Here is an 18,528-nt window from a genome sequence, read left to right on the forward strand (position 1 = left end):
TAGCTTACAGTAGGCCCTGTGCTAAGAACCCTGTAAGTTCTTGGAGGATTGGGTATATCAGGGGTGTGTAGTCTAATCTGCAAAAGAGTTCCTGCTACAAAAAAGCCCTGATCCTTATATACCAATAGGGACCTGCAGCACCTGTAGTTTTATGTTATGCCATTCTAAAACAATGACTGTTAAATATCTTCTGTTTCTTTTTCCTTGACATTTGTGGTGCAGCTCAGGATTTCTGATACAGATGTACCAGTAACAGAAGGGGCTGGGAGGGCTCCTTCGGTGCTCCTCACTATGAAAACCAGCAGTACAGAAAGTCATAAGGATGCTGGGAGAGAAAGGAACAGCTGGCACACAGCAGAGAGCCAGAATCCTCAAGAACTATGAATAGCGAAAAGTTGCAGAAGGAATGGTGTTGACTAGAAAGCTAGGCTTGACATAGATCTGAAGCATAGATTTTTCTTCTTCTTCTTCTTCTAGAAGTGAAACTAGATTGTAAAGGGAATCAGTGCTCCTGGCAAGCAATACTCCATTTTTGTCCTTGGAATTCTGAGCAAAATCCTCTGCAGGTTTTTGGTAGCATTTCAGAATCCTCAAGAACCTGTTTCACCTCAAGAAATAGTAGGGTGTTTATTTGCAGATGATATCCTATTGCTTATTTCAAACTCTTTGCATTTGGGGTTTCAAATACCATGGTTTCAATACCTCCAGTTTAGCTGCCTTTGAACTCAGTTTAACATAATCCGTATCAGACTCTGAATACATTCTCCAAACCAACCATAACCCTAAAAAGAAATTGTTTTCCAGTATTTACAAAAATTTAAACAACTGCAAAGTGATAAAATCTTGTCTTATATAAAAATGGCAAAAAAAGAGACTGCAATAATCTTATATCTGATAAAACTTGGTCCAAAGTCTGGAACTCACCACCTTTCAGCTCATCAATCACTGCAACAAAACTCCAAATTTTTAAAATCATAACTCACAGGAACTTTATACCACAAACATTAGCACAAATTAACCCATCACTCACCTCAACATGTTGGGAAAAAAAGTGTGTGTGTGTGTGGGGAAAAAAGTTGGGAAAATGTTGGGAACATGTTGGGAAAAAAAGTGTGTGTGTGTAGCTCGCATTTATACTGCTGGATTCATTTTCCAAAACTCAAAGGTTTCTGAGAAGCTGTTCTTCACCGAATTCAAATAATCGCAGGATTTACAATTCCTCTGGAACCAGAAATCCTTCTTTTAAATGCCTGGTCAACTGAAGGTATCCCTCCTTCTAGCAAAGCAGAAATCTCTATTTTACTAACTGCTGCTAAAACAGTCATAGCCACCCAGTGGAAAGACAAGCTAACACCCAACCCTCTCTGGCTTTGGGAAATTTGGGATGAATACACATTGGCCAAAATCACAGATAATTGGACCCAAACTGACCTACACTCATCTCATCCCAAATTATTGCTATGTGGTTTCCTATATTAAATTACTTGATGCAACAAAAAAAAAGTGATTCCAAGTGAAATTAATTCATTGTATTTAGAATATGGATACACATTTCTTCTGTATATGCTGTCCTCATATATGCTCTGTATTGCGTTATTACGTGCTTACAAATTTGTATTTTCTAAAAAATAATTCAAATGTATGTAAAGAAAAGAAATGGAAGGGTGAAGGGAAGAATGCACACAGTGGGGAGTAAAGCCTGCCTCACGGGGCTTTTTCTGTAGAAAAAGCCCAGCAGGAACTTATTTGTATATTAGGCCACACTCTCCTGATATCACTATAGTTTCACACAGGGCTTTTTTGTAGAAAAGGTCCAGCAGAAACTCATTTGCATATTAGGTCACACACCCAAACACCAAGCTTGCTGGAACTGTGTTCCTGTGCATTCCTGATTTTTAAAAAAGCCCTGCTGCCTCATATGCTGTAGTTAGCTTTATTTAGCTTCTACATCGTCCGAAAGATGGATCATAATGACACTATAGCAGAATATCCAACAGCATGCAGATACAACCAGAAAAACAGAAAACACATTCATACATCACTTTACACTGTCACCCAAAGTAGAGTTATACCTTGCAAAGCCCATAGGCATCTCTTGCATGGAAGCATGGAGATGCTTTACAGTATCAGAGAAGCAACACCAAGGTCCAGAAGCACCACATTTCATTTTGTTGCCATTTACCTTTCTCAGTCGAAGTATGCCTTCCTGAGTCTGGGAGTCGGAGGTGATTTCAAATATATCCATTCCATCGCCTTCAATAATATCATAGAATGATTTAGCATTTTCGCCAGTGTCCAGGTCATTCGCTTTAATCCTTCCTATTGGATCGCCAATAGCAATGTCTTCTAATACGGAAAAATGATACAAACCTGAGAGGGAGGAAAAGAGAGAGAGAGAGATGGGGAAAATGCACACATGACAAATATTAAATCTGATTATACATTCTTTCTCTCCATTTCCCAACTTGCGGCAGTCATCTGTTGACTGCTTTATTTACTCAGAAGTTGCTTAATCTGTTCATGGGATAACACAAAGTTTAAGAATGTTATGGTTTTGACTTTAGTTATTACTTTTCCTATATGGCTGCGTAGAGAACTTAACATACACATGCACAAAAGAGATGACTTTCCAATAGCCTATCTCAACATCTTGCTATATCTTTGCATTTATACACTGTAAAGTTCACTTATAAAATGATTTTTTTCCCTGAATGGATCCACCTCGGCTTCCCCTTCTCTGGTTCTACTCTCCCTTCCTTCCACTGATTTCTTGCCCACCCTCACGTCAGTTCCATCGCCACCACTGGAAGTCATTTTGGGTTTGTTATAGCATCTGAACTCCAGTTTGTTTTCACTGTTTGCATTTTATTTTAGGGGAAAAAAATAAAAAAAAATCTATCTATCTATCTATCTATCTATCTATCTATCTATCTATCTATCTATCTATCTATCTATCTATCTATCTATCTATCTATCTATCTTTGGGAGGGGAGCTATCCATCAGTTATTTTAATGACATTTTTCTTAGCAAACAGCTTTGCAGAAGACTAAATTATAGCTGTGGTGGCCCCTCTGAGCAAAATTCATATTCATATGCAGGGCCAACCCTAGACTATCTGGCACCCAAGGCAACACTAACTTCTGGTGCCCCCCCCCACCACCAATAACAGCTCCTCCCTGACCATAAACTGGTTTACTCAGAAGTAAGTACATTTCTTTTGAATGGACCTTACTCTCAAGCAAAGCATGCACAGCACTGCCAGTTAAAGTTGAAATTCTATAAGCACAATAGTGAGAGGCCAGTGTTGAGGAGGGGGGAGCCACAGAGCCGCACCACAGCGGGGCCCAGAGGAGTACAGAAGACTCCTTGAGTTGTGTGTGAGAGGGATGGAGAGCCCCAAAGAGGGGCCTGGCTTTGATCTGCCTGGGGATTCTGCTGCCAGTCGCAGGCTCAGCCCTGCAATATTTGAGAAGCAGCAGCAGCAACAACTATGGTGGTGCCCCTCTGCATGTGCAGACTGCCCTGAAAATCCTCTCAGTATCTCCTGAACTTCCCAGGGTCTGCCAAACCTCCTCCACCCAGGAGAATGACCCCCAGGCCTCCTTTGCCTGTCACCAAAATTGTCCACTGCCCCCCTTCCGCACATCCCTCCCCTCCTGGGCCAGTACGACGCTGCACACTCAATCTGCATCCCCACTGCAGGCCCGTCAATGCAGCTCTCAAGTCTCCCATCTGGAGCCCTCCTGAAAGCCCTTCTTCTAAGTCTGGCCAAACAGTTGGCAGCTCTGCCCCAGTCCCACTACTCCCTCCTTCCCACAGCAACAGCAGGTAAGAAGGATGCTGGCCTGGGATTTGGCAGGGTACTTGGAAAACGGGGAGGGGAGGAGAGAAGGAGGTGGGAGTCCAGGGCTTTTTTGTAGCAGGAACTTGCATATTAGGCCACACACCCCTGATGTAGCCAATCCTTCTGGAGCTTACAGTAGGCCCTGTCTAAGAGCCCTGTAAACTCTTGGAGGATTGGTTACATCAGGGAGGTGTGGCCTAATATGCAAATGAGTTCCTGCTGCAAAAATAGCCCTGGGAGCCTTTTCTAGCCTGGACCACTCTTCAAAGGGGCCTGGGAGGACAGGGTGGGGAGAAGAAAGAGAAAGGGAGGGGGGCTGGCTCTGACTTCCCAGCGCATAAAAGTTTTGCAGCTAGTGAAAGTAACACAGGTGAGTCCTTCCCTGCAAAATCCCTCCAGGCAGGCAGTTTCTGAACTTCTTTTCTTTTTTGCGCCTCTCAGTGCAGTCCTCTGTGTAGATGGTGCTTGCAGAATGAAAGACCTTGGGTTTAGACTGGCCTAATGCTGCAAAGGATCGCACTCAGAGGCTGGGAGTGCTGAATTTCTTTCCTCCCACCTGGGCTTTCTCAATGCAGTGGCAGCCAATGAAGAGAGAGCTCCTCTGCAGCCAGACCTTTCCCTCTCTCCCACCACATTCCCCATCTCCTCCTCTCTCAGACCGGCAAATCCAAGGCCCTGGCCGCGTGCAGGAGAGTTTCCCCCTTGAGAACATGAATGCTTTGGAGGGTGGTCTCTATGGTCTTGTATCTCACTGAACTCCCTGCCCTCCCCAGGCTCCACCACCAAATCTCCAGGAGTTTCCAGCTCTGGTGATGGAAATAGGGTTGCCAATTCCCAGGTGAGGGCAGGGGAGCCCCCGGTTTGGAGGTCATAATTTCATAGAGTTTGGAGGCCATAATGTCATAGAGTTTGGAGGCCATAATGTCATAGAGTTTGGAGGCCATAATGTCATAGAGTCCATCCTCCAAACCATCCCTTTTCTCCAGAGGATGTGACCTCTGCAGTCTGGAGATAAGCTGTATTTCTGGGAGATCCCCTGTTCCAACCTGGAAGCTCGCATCCCTTCCTAATTTGGGGGCCTGCCACCCTCAGTTGTGCCTGGATTTCCCCTGTAGCAAACTTCAAAGTGAAGTCAGGGGTCCTGATCAGGCAAAATGTCAGAGAGATTTCAAAGGAAAACAAAACTGGTAATGAGACAAGCCTGATTTCTCAAGGTAGTTTGCACATGCCTAATCCAAATCCCAGGAAGCAAGCCTTAACTGGTTTCAATTGGGTTTCTGACACAGTAGTTTGCATTACATCTCAGGTTTCTCATTAGTCAGGGAAGGAATCAAAATTTCTCATTCTAATGACATCTCTTTCTGACTTTTAGTAATGATCTGGAAACCAGCAAAGCATGGGTAACCTCTTGCTCCTGCACACATCTACAGACGGCCTAATTATGCATGCTTCTTGGTAATTTCACTTGTTTCAGAAACGGGTAAGAGGTGAAATTATCAGTTTCAGGACTACTTATTGCTGAAACCAATCAGACAAAAACCATGCATACCTGATGAGTCAAATACTCTTAAATACCGGGCAAGGTATTCATTCAGTTCCCCCCCCACCTCTTTTGGGGGGCAAACATTTGTTGGTATCCTGATGTACTGTAATTGTGGAGACTATTTGCATAGATTACAGCTGGTTCTGAACTTGTGAATGCTTATAAAGTGCTAAAGGCGATCCATTTCAGCAGAGTGTGTTTAGCATGAGTGCCTTACCGAGATTTTTTAAAAATAAAGGTTCCATTATCTGGGAGCTGAGAGATGACTTACTAATCAATTATGTTTCGTTCGTGCCCAGCTCAGAGCCTGCCCCAAGAAAGTGAGTTTGCTGGAAGAAATTAGAGTGTTCTCAGTCTCTGTTTCTTTCTAATGGGTTGGCAGGGGAGGGGGGAATGGGAGAGAGAGTTTCCATTTCTGAATGAGGAATGCAGGAACATGAGAGTGAATTACTTCTATGGAGTAAAAGACAGGGCCAATTAATGGCTAGGAGGAGATCAGTCTACATCTGAAATCTGTAGGAAGCCATTGTATGCCTAAAATGGAATCAATGGCTGCTAACAGACCGGCACTTTGGGCTGACCCAGAGATGCCTCAGGAGGCGACCCAAAAAAACACTCCACACACAAACATCTGGTGGGCGTCCCAATTCCGTCCTCTGGGCCGTTCCACCCGCCTCAAAAAGACACGGCGTCAAAAGTGGTGCCTTTTCGCTGTGGCACCTCCAAGGCGGCTTCTGGCTCAGAAGCATCTGAATAATGCCCAGGGAGCTGTGAATGGGACACATGGGCATTCCAGATGCTCCCCTGGCGCCCACGGCCCGCCCCTTTCTACAAGCACTATCTGGAAGCTCCGGGGTGCTCTATTTCCAGCCAGCTGTATTTGGGGCGGCTTTAAGCTGCCCCAAAGCGGCCGACTGCTATCAGTCAATGAATACTTTTTTTTTTTTTTTTTTGCATTTTAGAAGATAGGGGAATATTTATTCCATTCATAAAAACTGTTAAGGCCAAACTGGTAGAGCTTTAAAAACAAACAAACCTTAAGGTGTTGTATTGAAGTATGAATCAGGAAGTCCCACTAGGTCCTCCACCCATTTGCTGCCAGTAGGGTCGACTACCAGATGTGTAGCCAATTTTTAATTAATCCAGCCTGCTTAATACTTGGGTAAGGAAGGACGGAGACTGTAGTCAGATACAACTTGGGAGGTCAGACATATAGTTTACTTGTTATGTCAAATAGGACACATGTTCCATTTGTAAATCTCTTTGCTCGCAATTCACCCACTGGTGATTCAACCTATGTCTTGGATTTTAAAATACAATCTATTTCTTGAAATTCCCCACTCCCCATTGTTTTCCATATTCATTACCACACATTACGATGTCTGACATTTCCTTCTGCGTTTACGGCATAAAAACAACATATGTATTGGCCACGCAACAGAAGATGAGTATAGCCTGTAATTTATTCTTTGCTATGTGTTTTCAAGTGTGAAAGGATAAATAAATAAATATGTGGGTCATTCATAAACCTTTAAATCGTGCAGAATGAAGCAAGCAACAGCATCAGCAGGTGAATAGTGTTTGTAATTAATGCAGTAATTCAAATGTGACACTGCTGAGTTACATTTTAAAACGGGCATCTTTTCACTGCATTGAAGAGACAATTGCATTCTGATGTCACATTTTGTTATGCATTTGTTTACAAACGTAGCAAAGTGTTTTGTCAAGTTGCAACCAACTAATGGAACCCTGCGACTTTCCACCTTATGAAGTTTTCAAGGTAAGAAATGAGCAGAGGTGGTTGCCATTGCCTTCCTCTCCATAGCAGCCCATGTCTTCCTTGGTGGTCTTCCAGACAAGTACTGACCCTGCCTAACTTCTGAGAACTGATGAGCTGGGACTATGCCATGCTATCCCACATCCTACCCACGGCAGAGCTTTACCTCATTCTTCCCTTTCATTCTCTTTCTCTCTCTTTCATTTGTTTTTGTTTCATCTATTAATAGAAACTGGCCAGCTGGTTTTTAACATTAAAACAAAAAACATACTTGTATATTCATAGGAAAGGGCTTTTTTATTGCTTTAAGGCACGGGGGAAAAAAAATATGGTTGCTATTATGCAGTTCAACAACAGCCTTCACTTCAGGGGAGCGAAGGAACCTCATAGGATTTTCAAGCCAAAACATAACCAGAGACTGTTTGACATTGTCTTCCTCTGCATAGCAACTTTGGTGTCTGATGAGATCTTGGTGATCTCCCATCTAAGTATTAAATGACCAGCTCTGCTTATCTTCTGGGTAGTTGGGGTTACTCGCTTTGATATTGTTTAAAAATTTGATAGACTTTTGTGTTAGTTCGCATCCAGTATTTCATCCAAGGCAGCAGTGCTGTTCATGGTCAGGAGATAATCCTGTACACACATTATATTAGTCCACTACACTTCTGTATCACTGAAGTAATCCTGAGACCAGCTGAGAGTGGGGAAGACATCACAGGGAGCAGCCACTGAGCAAATCCATGGGGCAGAGACCACAATGTGTGAGGAGAAGAGGTTTGCAAAATTATGCCTGGGATAGAGAAGATAAAGAAGTGCTTTTCTCCCTTTCTCACAATACAGAATTTGTGGGTACTCAACAAAATTAATGAACAGTAGCCTTAGAACAGATAAAAGGAAGCACTTATTCACCCAAAGAGTAATTAACACATGGAATTCACTACCTCAGGAAATGTATAGACAGTTTCAAGAGGGGACTGGATAAACATACCTAGAAGAGGTCCATCAGTGGCTATTAGCCACAGCTTACAGATAGAACACTATGTCTGGGGCAACGGTGCTCTCTATTCTTGGTGTTTGGAGGGGGCAACAGTGCGACGGCTTCTGGAGTTCTCTCCCTGCTGGTGGACCTCCTGATGACATCTGAGTTTTAGCAACTGTGACACAGAGCGTTGAACTAGATGGGCCATTTGCCTGATTGAGCATGGCTCCTCTTACGTTCTTATGACTATCCAATGACAGTGCATTCTCCATCTGCTGGTCCCCAAAATATCACCTTGAAAACGCAAACTGATACTCCATAGAAACTGTGTCAGCTTCTTGTGAGAAACACATCAACAGCCACCCCTAAAATACCACATGAACTTTTAAGTCTCATTCATTTCTACTAACAAATCGTTTTGGCCTTCACCTTCGATTTCTAGGGTGGGTGGGTTAACACTTCCATTTCTGTCTGCAATGGAGTGAGAGATCATCAAACAGGTTTCTATTTCTATGTGTCTTGTACAATGCCTCGTGATTTTTCTCCATCAGTATTGCAACTCTGATTTGAAGTGATCCCCACAGGGGATGCTATTATTTATTAAAAGAAAACTAAATTGGAGATCAGATATCTTTCTGCCTGATTTAATCCGACCTTTACAGTGCAGTCCTAAAGAGAGTTATACCCTTCAAAGTCCACTGACATCAATGGGCTTAGAAGGGTATAACTGTGCTTTGGATTGCACTATCAATCTTGCTTCCCACTTCTAAAGTTCTTGGTCCCCTGTTTCTGAAGCTGGGGTAAATACTGACCTTTCCTCACTCCTCCCTTTCTCAATGCTTGATTGGCCTTCAGTCTCTGTAGTTTGTTTATGCCCAGTATTATAGGTATCCCCTTTCCATTACTAGATGGTAACCCCCTGTGGTCTTTGTTCTGAAATAGCAGAAGGAAATATCATTGAACTAGGGATGCCAACCTCCAGGCGGTGGCTGGAAATTTTCTGCGATTACAGCTAATTTGCCGGTAACAGAGATCTGTTCACCTTAAGCAAATGGTCACTTTAGAAGGGAAACTCTGTGGCATTATATCCACTGAAGTCTCCAAATCCCACAGTCTTCAGGGTCCACCCCCAAATTCTCCAGAGCTGGAAACCCTACATTGAACTCTTGTGGGAATCCCACTACTGATTAAACATATAATAATCAGACATCAACAAAGGGACACAATTTCACAATGCATTTTTGTGTGTCTTGACAAAATATATCAACAGCTGCTTTCTAGATGTTTGCCTAGAAGAAATACTAAGTTTAACGGGACCAATTTCTTTACATATCTTCTGTTCAAACCCTTTTGCCTTCCAGCTGAATAACCAAGACAAAAGGGGGAGGTTGTTTTTTCAACCTTTCAGTGCATACTTATGTGGGCAAAGGAAATTCCACTTTGGATCTGTGACTATGAATTCAGAACCAGGAGTGTTACTTCATTTCGTGTCAATTCTGGATACGTTTGAAAGGTTGCATTTGTTTTTATGTTTATTTTTCCACGTTTGGGTGGAAACTGCAGTAATTTCTAATAACCTTCACAACACGCAATAGAAATATTGCTATTAAAATTGGCACCTTTTGTGTCAGATATTTTATTGATGGCATAAATTGGTATGCAATACCCTAAAAGACATAGAAAGATGGGACATATGCCTTACAGTGTGCACATTATTCCAGAATTAATTGTGTATAGATTTGAGATCTTGTATATGTGGCACAGTCTTAAGTAAAAACCTTCCAGCTTTGTAAAGCACACAGCTGTTCTTATGAAAATAATGTTACTAGTAAAGTGCTGGGATAAAAATCACCATGTCATACAGAGTGCTTCTAACATTTCCTCCCCAAGAGAACCCAAAAACAGTGAAAGTTTGTTGTTCTTATTTTTAAGGCTCAGGAGCATAATGCTTGTTCAAAATCCAGCCATAAATGCATATTTCTTGCCTGCCTGGGTAAAAAAAAATACCCTGTATCCCTCATCAAATGTTATCTGGGTTCATTATAATTTATTGCAAATGCTCCATGTATTGCATTCTATGGATTTTGATCCTCTTATGGACTTGTAAGATTCCATTGTAACAGTGCTTTTAAAAAAGAGCACATACTCTATCACTGCTATCCTTTTATCAACTATCAAAGAAGGGAGGATAACTATATAAACTTTTATTCGTATTGCTGGTAATTTGTGTGTGTGCACATGTGTGTGTTGTTAGTTTTTGTCAGTTTTATTGCCTGAGTTGCTTGGATACTATTTTATTATTCTGTTTATAGTAACAGTTATTTCAACTCAGAAGCAGTATGATAATTCAATTAAATAATTAATTAAGTGGCTGCTGCTGTTAATCTGCAAAACAGGTTAGACTCCATCAACTGGTAGATCTGGAATGCTGGCATTGTCTAGTTACTGTACGTAGAGTGAATAATTAGTTTTAAAAGTTCCTTCAGCTGTGCATATCCCATAGAATTCAGGAGATTGGATTGGAATCTGACTAAATGTTCCCTGTGGTTCACCTGATAGGGTTGCCAGCTTCTAGGTGGCACCTGGAGATCTCCTGCTATTTCAGTTGATTTCTAGATGAGCAAGATCAGTTCCCCTGGAGAAAATGGCTGCTTTGGAGTGTGGACTCTATGACACTATACTCTGATGAGGTCCTTTCCCTCTCCAACTCTGCCCTCCCTGAGCTCCACTCCCCAAATCTTTAGATATTTCCCAGTCCAGAGCTTACAACACTAGGGGGCTATAATAACTACATGGATGTAGTCCACAGTCCAAATGACATTTGGAAATCCCACATGTAAAGTGAACTCATGCTTGGGTTTGCTTTATATGTTGGGTTTCCAAATGTTGTTAGGGTTGTGGACCACATCCATATAGCAATTATAGCCCTATAGCACATGGGGCATGCCAACTTGCGACCCTTCTATTGCTATAGCTTAAATGACCTGCATGGCCCCAAAGGGACAGCACAATGTTGTAGGCGTAGGATTGCCAGGTCTGTGCTTGGGGGTGGATCCGGGAGAGGGTGGAGGTTTGGGGAGGGGAGGGACCTCAGCATGGTCCAATGCCATAGAGTTCACCCTTCAAAGCAGCCATTTTCTCCAGAGAAGCTGATCTCTGCCAGCTGGAAATCAGTAATCAAAGTGGGAGATCTCCAAGACCCACATGGAGGCTGGCAACCCTAGGCAGGCAGAGGAAAACTCTTGATGGAGTGCCAATGACACAGCGTCTTTTCATCTGTGCCAGGCTCAACAATTGGCCCCTTTCCTGTCATGCCCTGACACAGCCATTGTAATCCACACAACAGTCACCTCCAGACTAGACTATTGTAACTCACTTTATGCTGGCCTGCCTTTGAGAAGGCATATATACATCAAGTATTGAGCCACCTACACTGGCTCTCTGTGGAATACCGAGTTAAATTCAAGATTTTGGTATTGACCTGTAAGGCTTTGAGCAGTCAGTGACCAATGTACCTGAGGGACTGCCTCCTCCATTACGTCTTTGAGAGGGTGTTACACTCTTCAGACAGTAATTGGCTGGTGGTCCCTGGCCCTAAAAACATGTATGCCTACCAGGCCTTTAGTTGAGGACAATGGTTTCCATCTTGGCTGGTCCCCTCCTCTGTTCTCCATACTTGCTCTGCCTCTTCCCCCCCTGCCCATGCAGTGGCTGGCAGTCTGAAGATCTGGGTAATTAATGTATGGTATCCATCATCTGTTTTTATGATGTATTTCTAGGCTGTTTGTTTTATTTGGCAATTGTTTTTAATGCTTCTTTACATCACCCAGAGCCCTGCATTAGCATGGATTCAGCAATTTATATATAAATCGAATAAAATACCACCACTACTACAGCTACTGCTACTACTACTAAATAATGGCAGGATGTGTTACTATGGCAAAAACTTCCTCACTACACAGTGAACTGTTGTATATCAAGAATCTACTACATAATAAGTGTCACGTGCAACAATTTACCATGACCTCTAGGTGGAAGTCATATTGTGTAGACAAGCCCTCAAGCTGTTTGTTTTATTTGGCAATTGTTTTTAATGCTTCTTTACATCACCCAGAGCCCTGCATTAGCATGGATTCAGCAATTTATATATAAATCGAATAAAATACCACCACTACTACAGCTACTGCTACTACTACTAAATAATGGCAGGATGTGTTACTATGGCAAAAACTTCCTCACCACACAGTGAACTGTTGTATATCAAGAATCTACTACATAATAAGTGTCACGTGCAACAATTTACCATGACCTCTAGGTGGAAGTCATATTGTGTAGACAAGCCCTCAACAGAAACCCGTGTGCTGCCAAAACAACAAACTGCAACCTGAGTTTTATAAGTGAGTATAGACTACATTCCTTCTTGTTCAGTATCTTTAAGACCACCATGCCACTAATTCCCTTTAAGACCATCATGCCACTGATTTCCTTTAATAGCCTCTCTACCAAAATTGTCAACCAAAGCTACTAATTAAAACCACATGAATGGCTGCTTCTTCACACTTTCTCCCTTACTTTACTGCTTTGTGCACAGGATTAGAGCACAGGATATTAGCTTATCTTGTACTTTTGACTGAAACCTCTTTGACAAGAGCATAACGATCTGTGAAGTAATTAGGAAAGCTTGAGAAGGGACAACAGTGGTCCTCCAGTTACAGATTTAGAACTCCTGAGCGCTGCACATCTTCAAAGAAGTGTCTCTCTGCATGTGGATCATCCGAGAAGTCTCATCTATATATTTTTGTATCATTAAAGAGCATGTCGCCTTATATTGGATCCCGCTACTACACAATCACATGGAACACAACCTGATTTAGAAACACAAGTCTGGCATTTCATAAACTAATGAGTGCGAGAAGGAGGAGAACCAGTTTTGAACACACAGTTTGCAAGTGTGAAATATGTCCCTTTATATATGCAAGTATTTACAGCTTCTCACATGCGTGGGAGGGAAATGTTCATCTTGGAAAGGTTTTTCTTAACACATATCTGACTCCTTGCTCTGTATCACATTTGCATCATTAAATGCAATTAGCTTAAACTGTCTGCACATCTGGACACAACTCTTTCTTTTCATGGGTTTAAAGATGATGGATGGGATCTGAACTATGAGGCTAGATCAAGGAAAAACCTTTCCATGATAACCTAACCCTATGGTGTGGATCCAGCCCCAATTCTCACAGCTTGGATGGCACTAAGGGGAATAGTGGTAGATGTCATAGTGCCCATGAAAACCATGTTGGGGAATCCTGCTGTACTACAGCATTGTTGGATGCTTCTGTTTCCCCTTTCACTTTGGCCGTTTTCGCACTCACGTTTTACTGGCGCCACGACCCTCCTCATGCCGGCGAATCTGCATGGATTTCGCACCAGAAGCGCCGGCGCACCCAGAAGCGCCGGCTACTTCCGTCGCTAAGCCAGCGCAAACGGAAATCGCAAAGATGCAGGAAAACGTTTGCGCTGGCTTAGCGACGGAAGTAGCCGGCGCTTCTGGGTGCGCCGGCGCTTCTGGTGCGAAATCCATGCAGATTCGCCGGCGTGAGGAGGGTCATGGCGCCAGTAAAACGTGAGTGCGAAAACACCCTTTGTCTTTCTAGTCTTGTATCTTGTTAGGCAAGATGTTGAATGCTACATTATAGCCTGATCTCATCAGATTGAAGCAAAGCGGGGGCCAGTATTTGTATGGGAGATCACCAAGAAAGACTCTGCAGAGAAAGCCAATGGCAGAACACCTTTGCTTCTCACTTGCCTCAAAAACCCTATGGGGATGCCATGAATCAGTGGTGACTTGATGATAGTTCACGCACACACACCGTGTTAGGGGAATAAAGATTATTTCTTTTTGAGGTTCTCTCTCTCTGTCCCAATGTTCTTTCCTAACTGGAATGCTGCACCAAACTGGGACACAAGTATACATGAGATTGTTGAATTATTCCAGTGATACTCCAGTCCAAATAATTACTCCAGTGATACAGTCCAACCCTGCACATGTAGATGATGCTTTCCATGTTACAGGCCTGACACATGCATCAATTGGGGTAACAGCATCTCCCTCGTATTCTTCCCCTCCCCATTTATTGTTATATTAACTATTGACCTTTCACGGTTAACAGTAATTTCAATTTCGTACTGGTACTCTATTAGGGACATGAAGCAGAAGTTGGAAGGTACTGCTTCAGTCAGTTCCTTACTGATATTCCATACCAGCTGACTTTCAACCCAGCTTCCAGTCCTCTGGAAAGGAAGCTGATTTTAATAACAAACTGCACTTTTTTTGTTGCTGTTCTTGAAAGATCAACAAGTTTGCACCTGAGTCTTTAAGAAATCTCTGCTATATGCCACCCTGGCCCAGTGATTTTTTTTTTTTTTTTTGCTTCTAACTGGCTCAACAGCCCTCAAACCATCACTGTCTTATACCACCATTCAATCTGACACTCTTCTAGAAAACCGTGGTTCCAGTAACCACCTCACATTTTTCTGCACTAAAAATTGGCACAAGGAATTCAACTGGTTTCTCTGTGGTCTCAGTCTCCCGTTTCATTTCCTTGTCACCCACGGGTTCTACAGTTGCCCTTATTGTTTGGGCTATTTCATGTCTCTCAGTCATCTGAATCCATCCTGATTTTGAAACCACGATAAAGACAAAACTTTTTGAGTTTTTGAAGGCTACATTTCTTTGACAAAAATGTGTCAACTAAAGATTGGCAGGAGATGCACCTTGAATCCGTGTGAGGCAAAAATGCTATCTTTGTTATTTTGTGTATGAATGAGCCTCAGGCACCAAAAACATCCTTTTGTTTATTTAAATAACTGCTAACATTCCCTGCCCCCCCCACCCCCCAATTTGGAAGTCTCCCTTCCCCCTTGCAACATTTTAATCTTCTTGGCTCAACAAAAGAGAAAGAGGACAGAAAGATCAGCCGGCTTAGTGGATGGCTACTCTAGAAAACTCTATTACCATACACCTATTTCAAATAAAATCAATCCTCATTATAATTCCCCCCCCCCCTTTGATGCAGACTACAAAGCACTGCAGGAAAAGCTCAGCAGGATGCCAAATCATTTTAACCTAACCCAGCAAGACATACAGTGGAACCATAGAAGTAAATATGGATTTTGAATTAAAGATCAACAATTAACCAGACCCAGTCGCATTCACTTTTCTTTTCTCCTCTCATCTCCAATTAGTCACTGCTTTATTTCTTTTATCAACTACACATGTCTTTTTAGAGGTTGTGTCACCCATCGGCTCTCAAGGTATAACAATAATGGAAAGCAGCACTGAAAACGCTGGGAAGAACAATGGTGCTAACAAAGAAAAAGAGAGGAGAATGCATGGCAGGAGGGGGGGACGGAGGGGAAGAAAGGTTGTGTGTTATATAATAGTCTTCCCCCCCCCACAGCTCCTTTGTGTGATCTTTTTTTTTATGCATAGGTTCCCAGAAAGAGCTATATACACACACAGATATTTGCACTAAGTCAGCGTTGGTTGGCTACCTCAATATTGCCTATTCTGATGGACAGCAGTTCTCCAGGACTTCAAGAAGAGATGGTCTTAGAATCATAGAGTTGGAAGGGACCTCCAGGGTCAACTAGTCCAACCCCTGCACAATGCAGGGAACTCACAAATACCACATCCCACACCCCAGTAGTACATGCTCCACGCCTAGAAGATGGGGGCGGGGGGAACTCTAGGATCCCTGGCCTGGAGAAAACTTGCCTGGAGAAAAATTGCTGCCTGGCCTCAAGTGGCAAACATTATTTCCCTGGGCGTGTAAGAAAGGGCCATAAGAACTAAGCACTAATGTAACCCTTCCTGCCCTCCTTCTCATGATCTGCCTATGTTCACAGAAAGCACTGCTGTCAGATGGCCATCTAGCCTTTCTTTAGAAACCTCCAGAGAAGGAGAACCCACCACCTCCTGAGGAAGCCTGTTCCACTGAGGAACCACCCTAACTGTCAGGAAGTTCTTCCTAATGTTTAGTCGAAAACTCTTTTCAACCCGTTGGTTCTGGTCCAACCTTCTGGGGCAACAGAAAACAACTCTGCACCATTCTTTATATGACAGCCCTTCAAGTATTTGAAGATGGTGATCATATCACATTTTATTTATCTCCTCTCCAGGCTAAACATACTCAGCTCCTTCAGCCTTTCTCTTCCCTTTGGGTGTGGTGCAGCGGTTAAGAGCAGCGGACTCTAATCTGGAGAACCAGATTTGATTCCCCACTCCTTCACATACAGCTGCTGGTGTGTCCTTGGGTTAGCCACAAGTTCTCAGATGAGCTGTTTTCTCAAGAGCAGTTCTCTGAGATCTCTCTCAGACCCACCCACCTCACAGAGTTTCTGTTGTGAAGAGAGGAAGAGAAAAGAGATTATAAACCACTGAGACTCCAATTGAAGAGTGGGGTATAAATCCAGCATTCTGTGTCCTGGTCAACCAGATTCCTTAGGAAAGCCTACAAAAAAGGTTTGACGGTAATATAATTTCTCTATTTATACTGTCCTGTTCAGTCATCATTGATCTGAACTTGCTCTTGTTGACACACAACTGAATGTATTTCAAAAGGTGAGCTGTAAGTAAATATGGAAGGAGTAGAGGTAAATGTTGATGGACAAATAAGGGCAAATGGCTTCAGAAACAAGGAGGAACATGAAGGAAAGGATGGGTGGATCATTCAAGAAAGAAACAATTACAGCTGGTAATCTATGAACAGTTGTGGAGGTGTCAGGAGAAGATCAGGGAATAAGTATAGAAACAGGAGGTATATCATAAGGACCAGAAGAACAGGTGGTATGGCATAAGAACTAGCAACTTCACATGTTTGTTTAAAATTACAGAAGGTCATTGTGTGACAAGTAGGATGTCAAAAACAGTGTTACAAACATGATTTCGGTATACTGAAATATGAAACCATTTTGCTCTGTGAAACCATTGTCTCTGAAAAGACAAACTCAACAAGGAGCATCAATGCAGTGTAATGTACATTCTGCAGGGAATGCAAAAAGTGACACTTACTTTGTGCAAACTTTGGAGGATTGTCATTGACATCAGTCAGAGTAATCGTCACGGTTGTGGTTCCAGAGAGACCGCCCATATGCCCACCCATATCTTTTGCTTGGATGACAACAAAATACTCCTCTTTGGCTTCTCGGTCCATGTTTGAAAGAGCAGTTTTAATAATTGCTGGAAGAAAAGAAAGTGAACACAAATCACACAGATGGAATTAAATCTATGTCAGCAAGGGATCCATGAGGAATTCTGCATATAGGAAATAAACAATTTGGAAATATCACACGCACATGTGAAGCTGACTTCAAGGTCAATATCATCTACTCAGAATGGCAGAAGTCCTCCAGAGTATCCGTTAGAGATCTTCCACATCACCTATTACCTGAACATTCTACTAGAGATCGAACCTGGGACCTTCTGCATTTAAGCCAAGTACTCTACCACTGAGCCACAGTGCTCCCACATTAGACACCCTCTTTCTAATTCTGCAAAATGTCAGTCTTCACCAGGTATCATTCCCCACTTCACATCATTTTTTACCAGCTCTTAACCACCCTCAATATGCTATGTTAGGCCACTGGTCCACTCCAGCATGGCTGCTTATGTTCTTATCTGCATCCTTGAGCATGCTCAGTCCTCGTTTGACCATTTTGAAGCCAGGATCTCAGTGAGTTTTTGCTCAACCAGAAACACATTTCCACATCCAGCCTCACTGGACTCTTTGCTGGCTGCCTTGTCTTTGGCAATTCTGGCCCCAGTCATTCTCTGCTTTTCTTTGTTTTTTTTTGCAGGCTCCAAGAAGCAAAACAGCATGTCTCAAGCCTGATTTAGGAAGGAAAAGTAGATTGACAGGAGGACTGATCCTGTGGATTCTTCACCAGCAGCCAGCCCCAGGGGCCACCTGCTGTTCCTTCTGTGTCTTTCCTGTGGAGGGTAGAACCTTAACTGTGTCATCAGCTGCCAGGGAACAAAAGAATGTGAGAATGTGCAGATCATTGGAATGTGATGTGTGTGTTGGCATCTTTACCACCAACCAGCCCCTGAGTCCACCTGCAGCTCCTTCTGCTTTTTCCATCTGGAGACAAAATTGTGGAGCTTGGAGCTTATCTTCCACTGCCAAGTACCCAAAGAGACTGTACAAACACCCTCCAATTCCTCACATCTGTTGTTGTTTTCTGAATGTTGGGTTTTAATTTTGGGAAGCCACTTTAGAAGCTAACCTCGGCGAGAAAGTAGGGTATAAAGATTCTAAATAAATACAGTAAACAAACAAAAGTCCCTTCCATCTTCTGGGAGAAGTAGCAGTGCTCCCCAAAC

General features: G+C 42.8%; 1 protein-coding gene across 2 annotated transcripts in view; it reads right to left on the reverse strand.

The window, feature by feature from the left end:
• CDH8 (cadherin 8) overlaps positions 1 to 18,528 on the reverse strand; it is a 351,561-nt gene that overhangs the window by 132,927 nt on the left and 200,106 nt on the right. For both annotated transcript variants that reach the window (XM_060254013.1, XM_060254014.1), the window contains exons 4-5: positions 17,218 to 17,385; positions 2,183 to 2,370 (exon numbers count right to left, since the gene is read on the reverse strand). In XM_060254013.1, coding sequence (XP_060109996.1) covers positions 2,183 to 2,370; positions 17,218 to 17,385 — 356 coding nt within the window. The remainder of the gene's footprint in view (positions 1 to 2,182; positions 2,371 to 17,217; positions 17,386 to 18,528) is intronic.

The sequence above is a fragment of the Heteronotia binoei genome, chromosome 14 (assembly GCF_032191835.1).
Source record: "Heteronotia binoei isolate CCM8104 ecotype False Entrance Well chromosome 14, APGP_CSIRO_Hbin_v1, whole genome shotgun sequence".
Taxonomy (NCBI): Eukaryota; Metazoa; Chordata; class Lepidosauria; order Squamata; family Gekkonidae; genus Heteronotia; species Heteronotia binoei.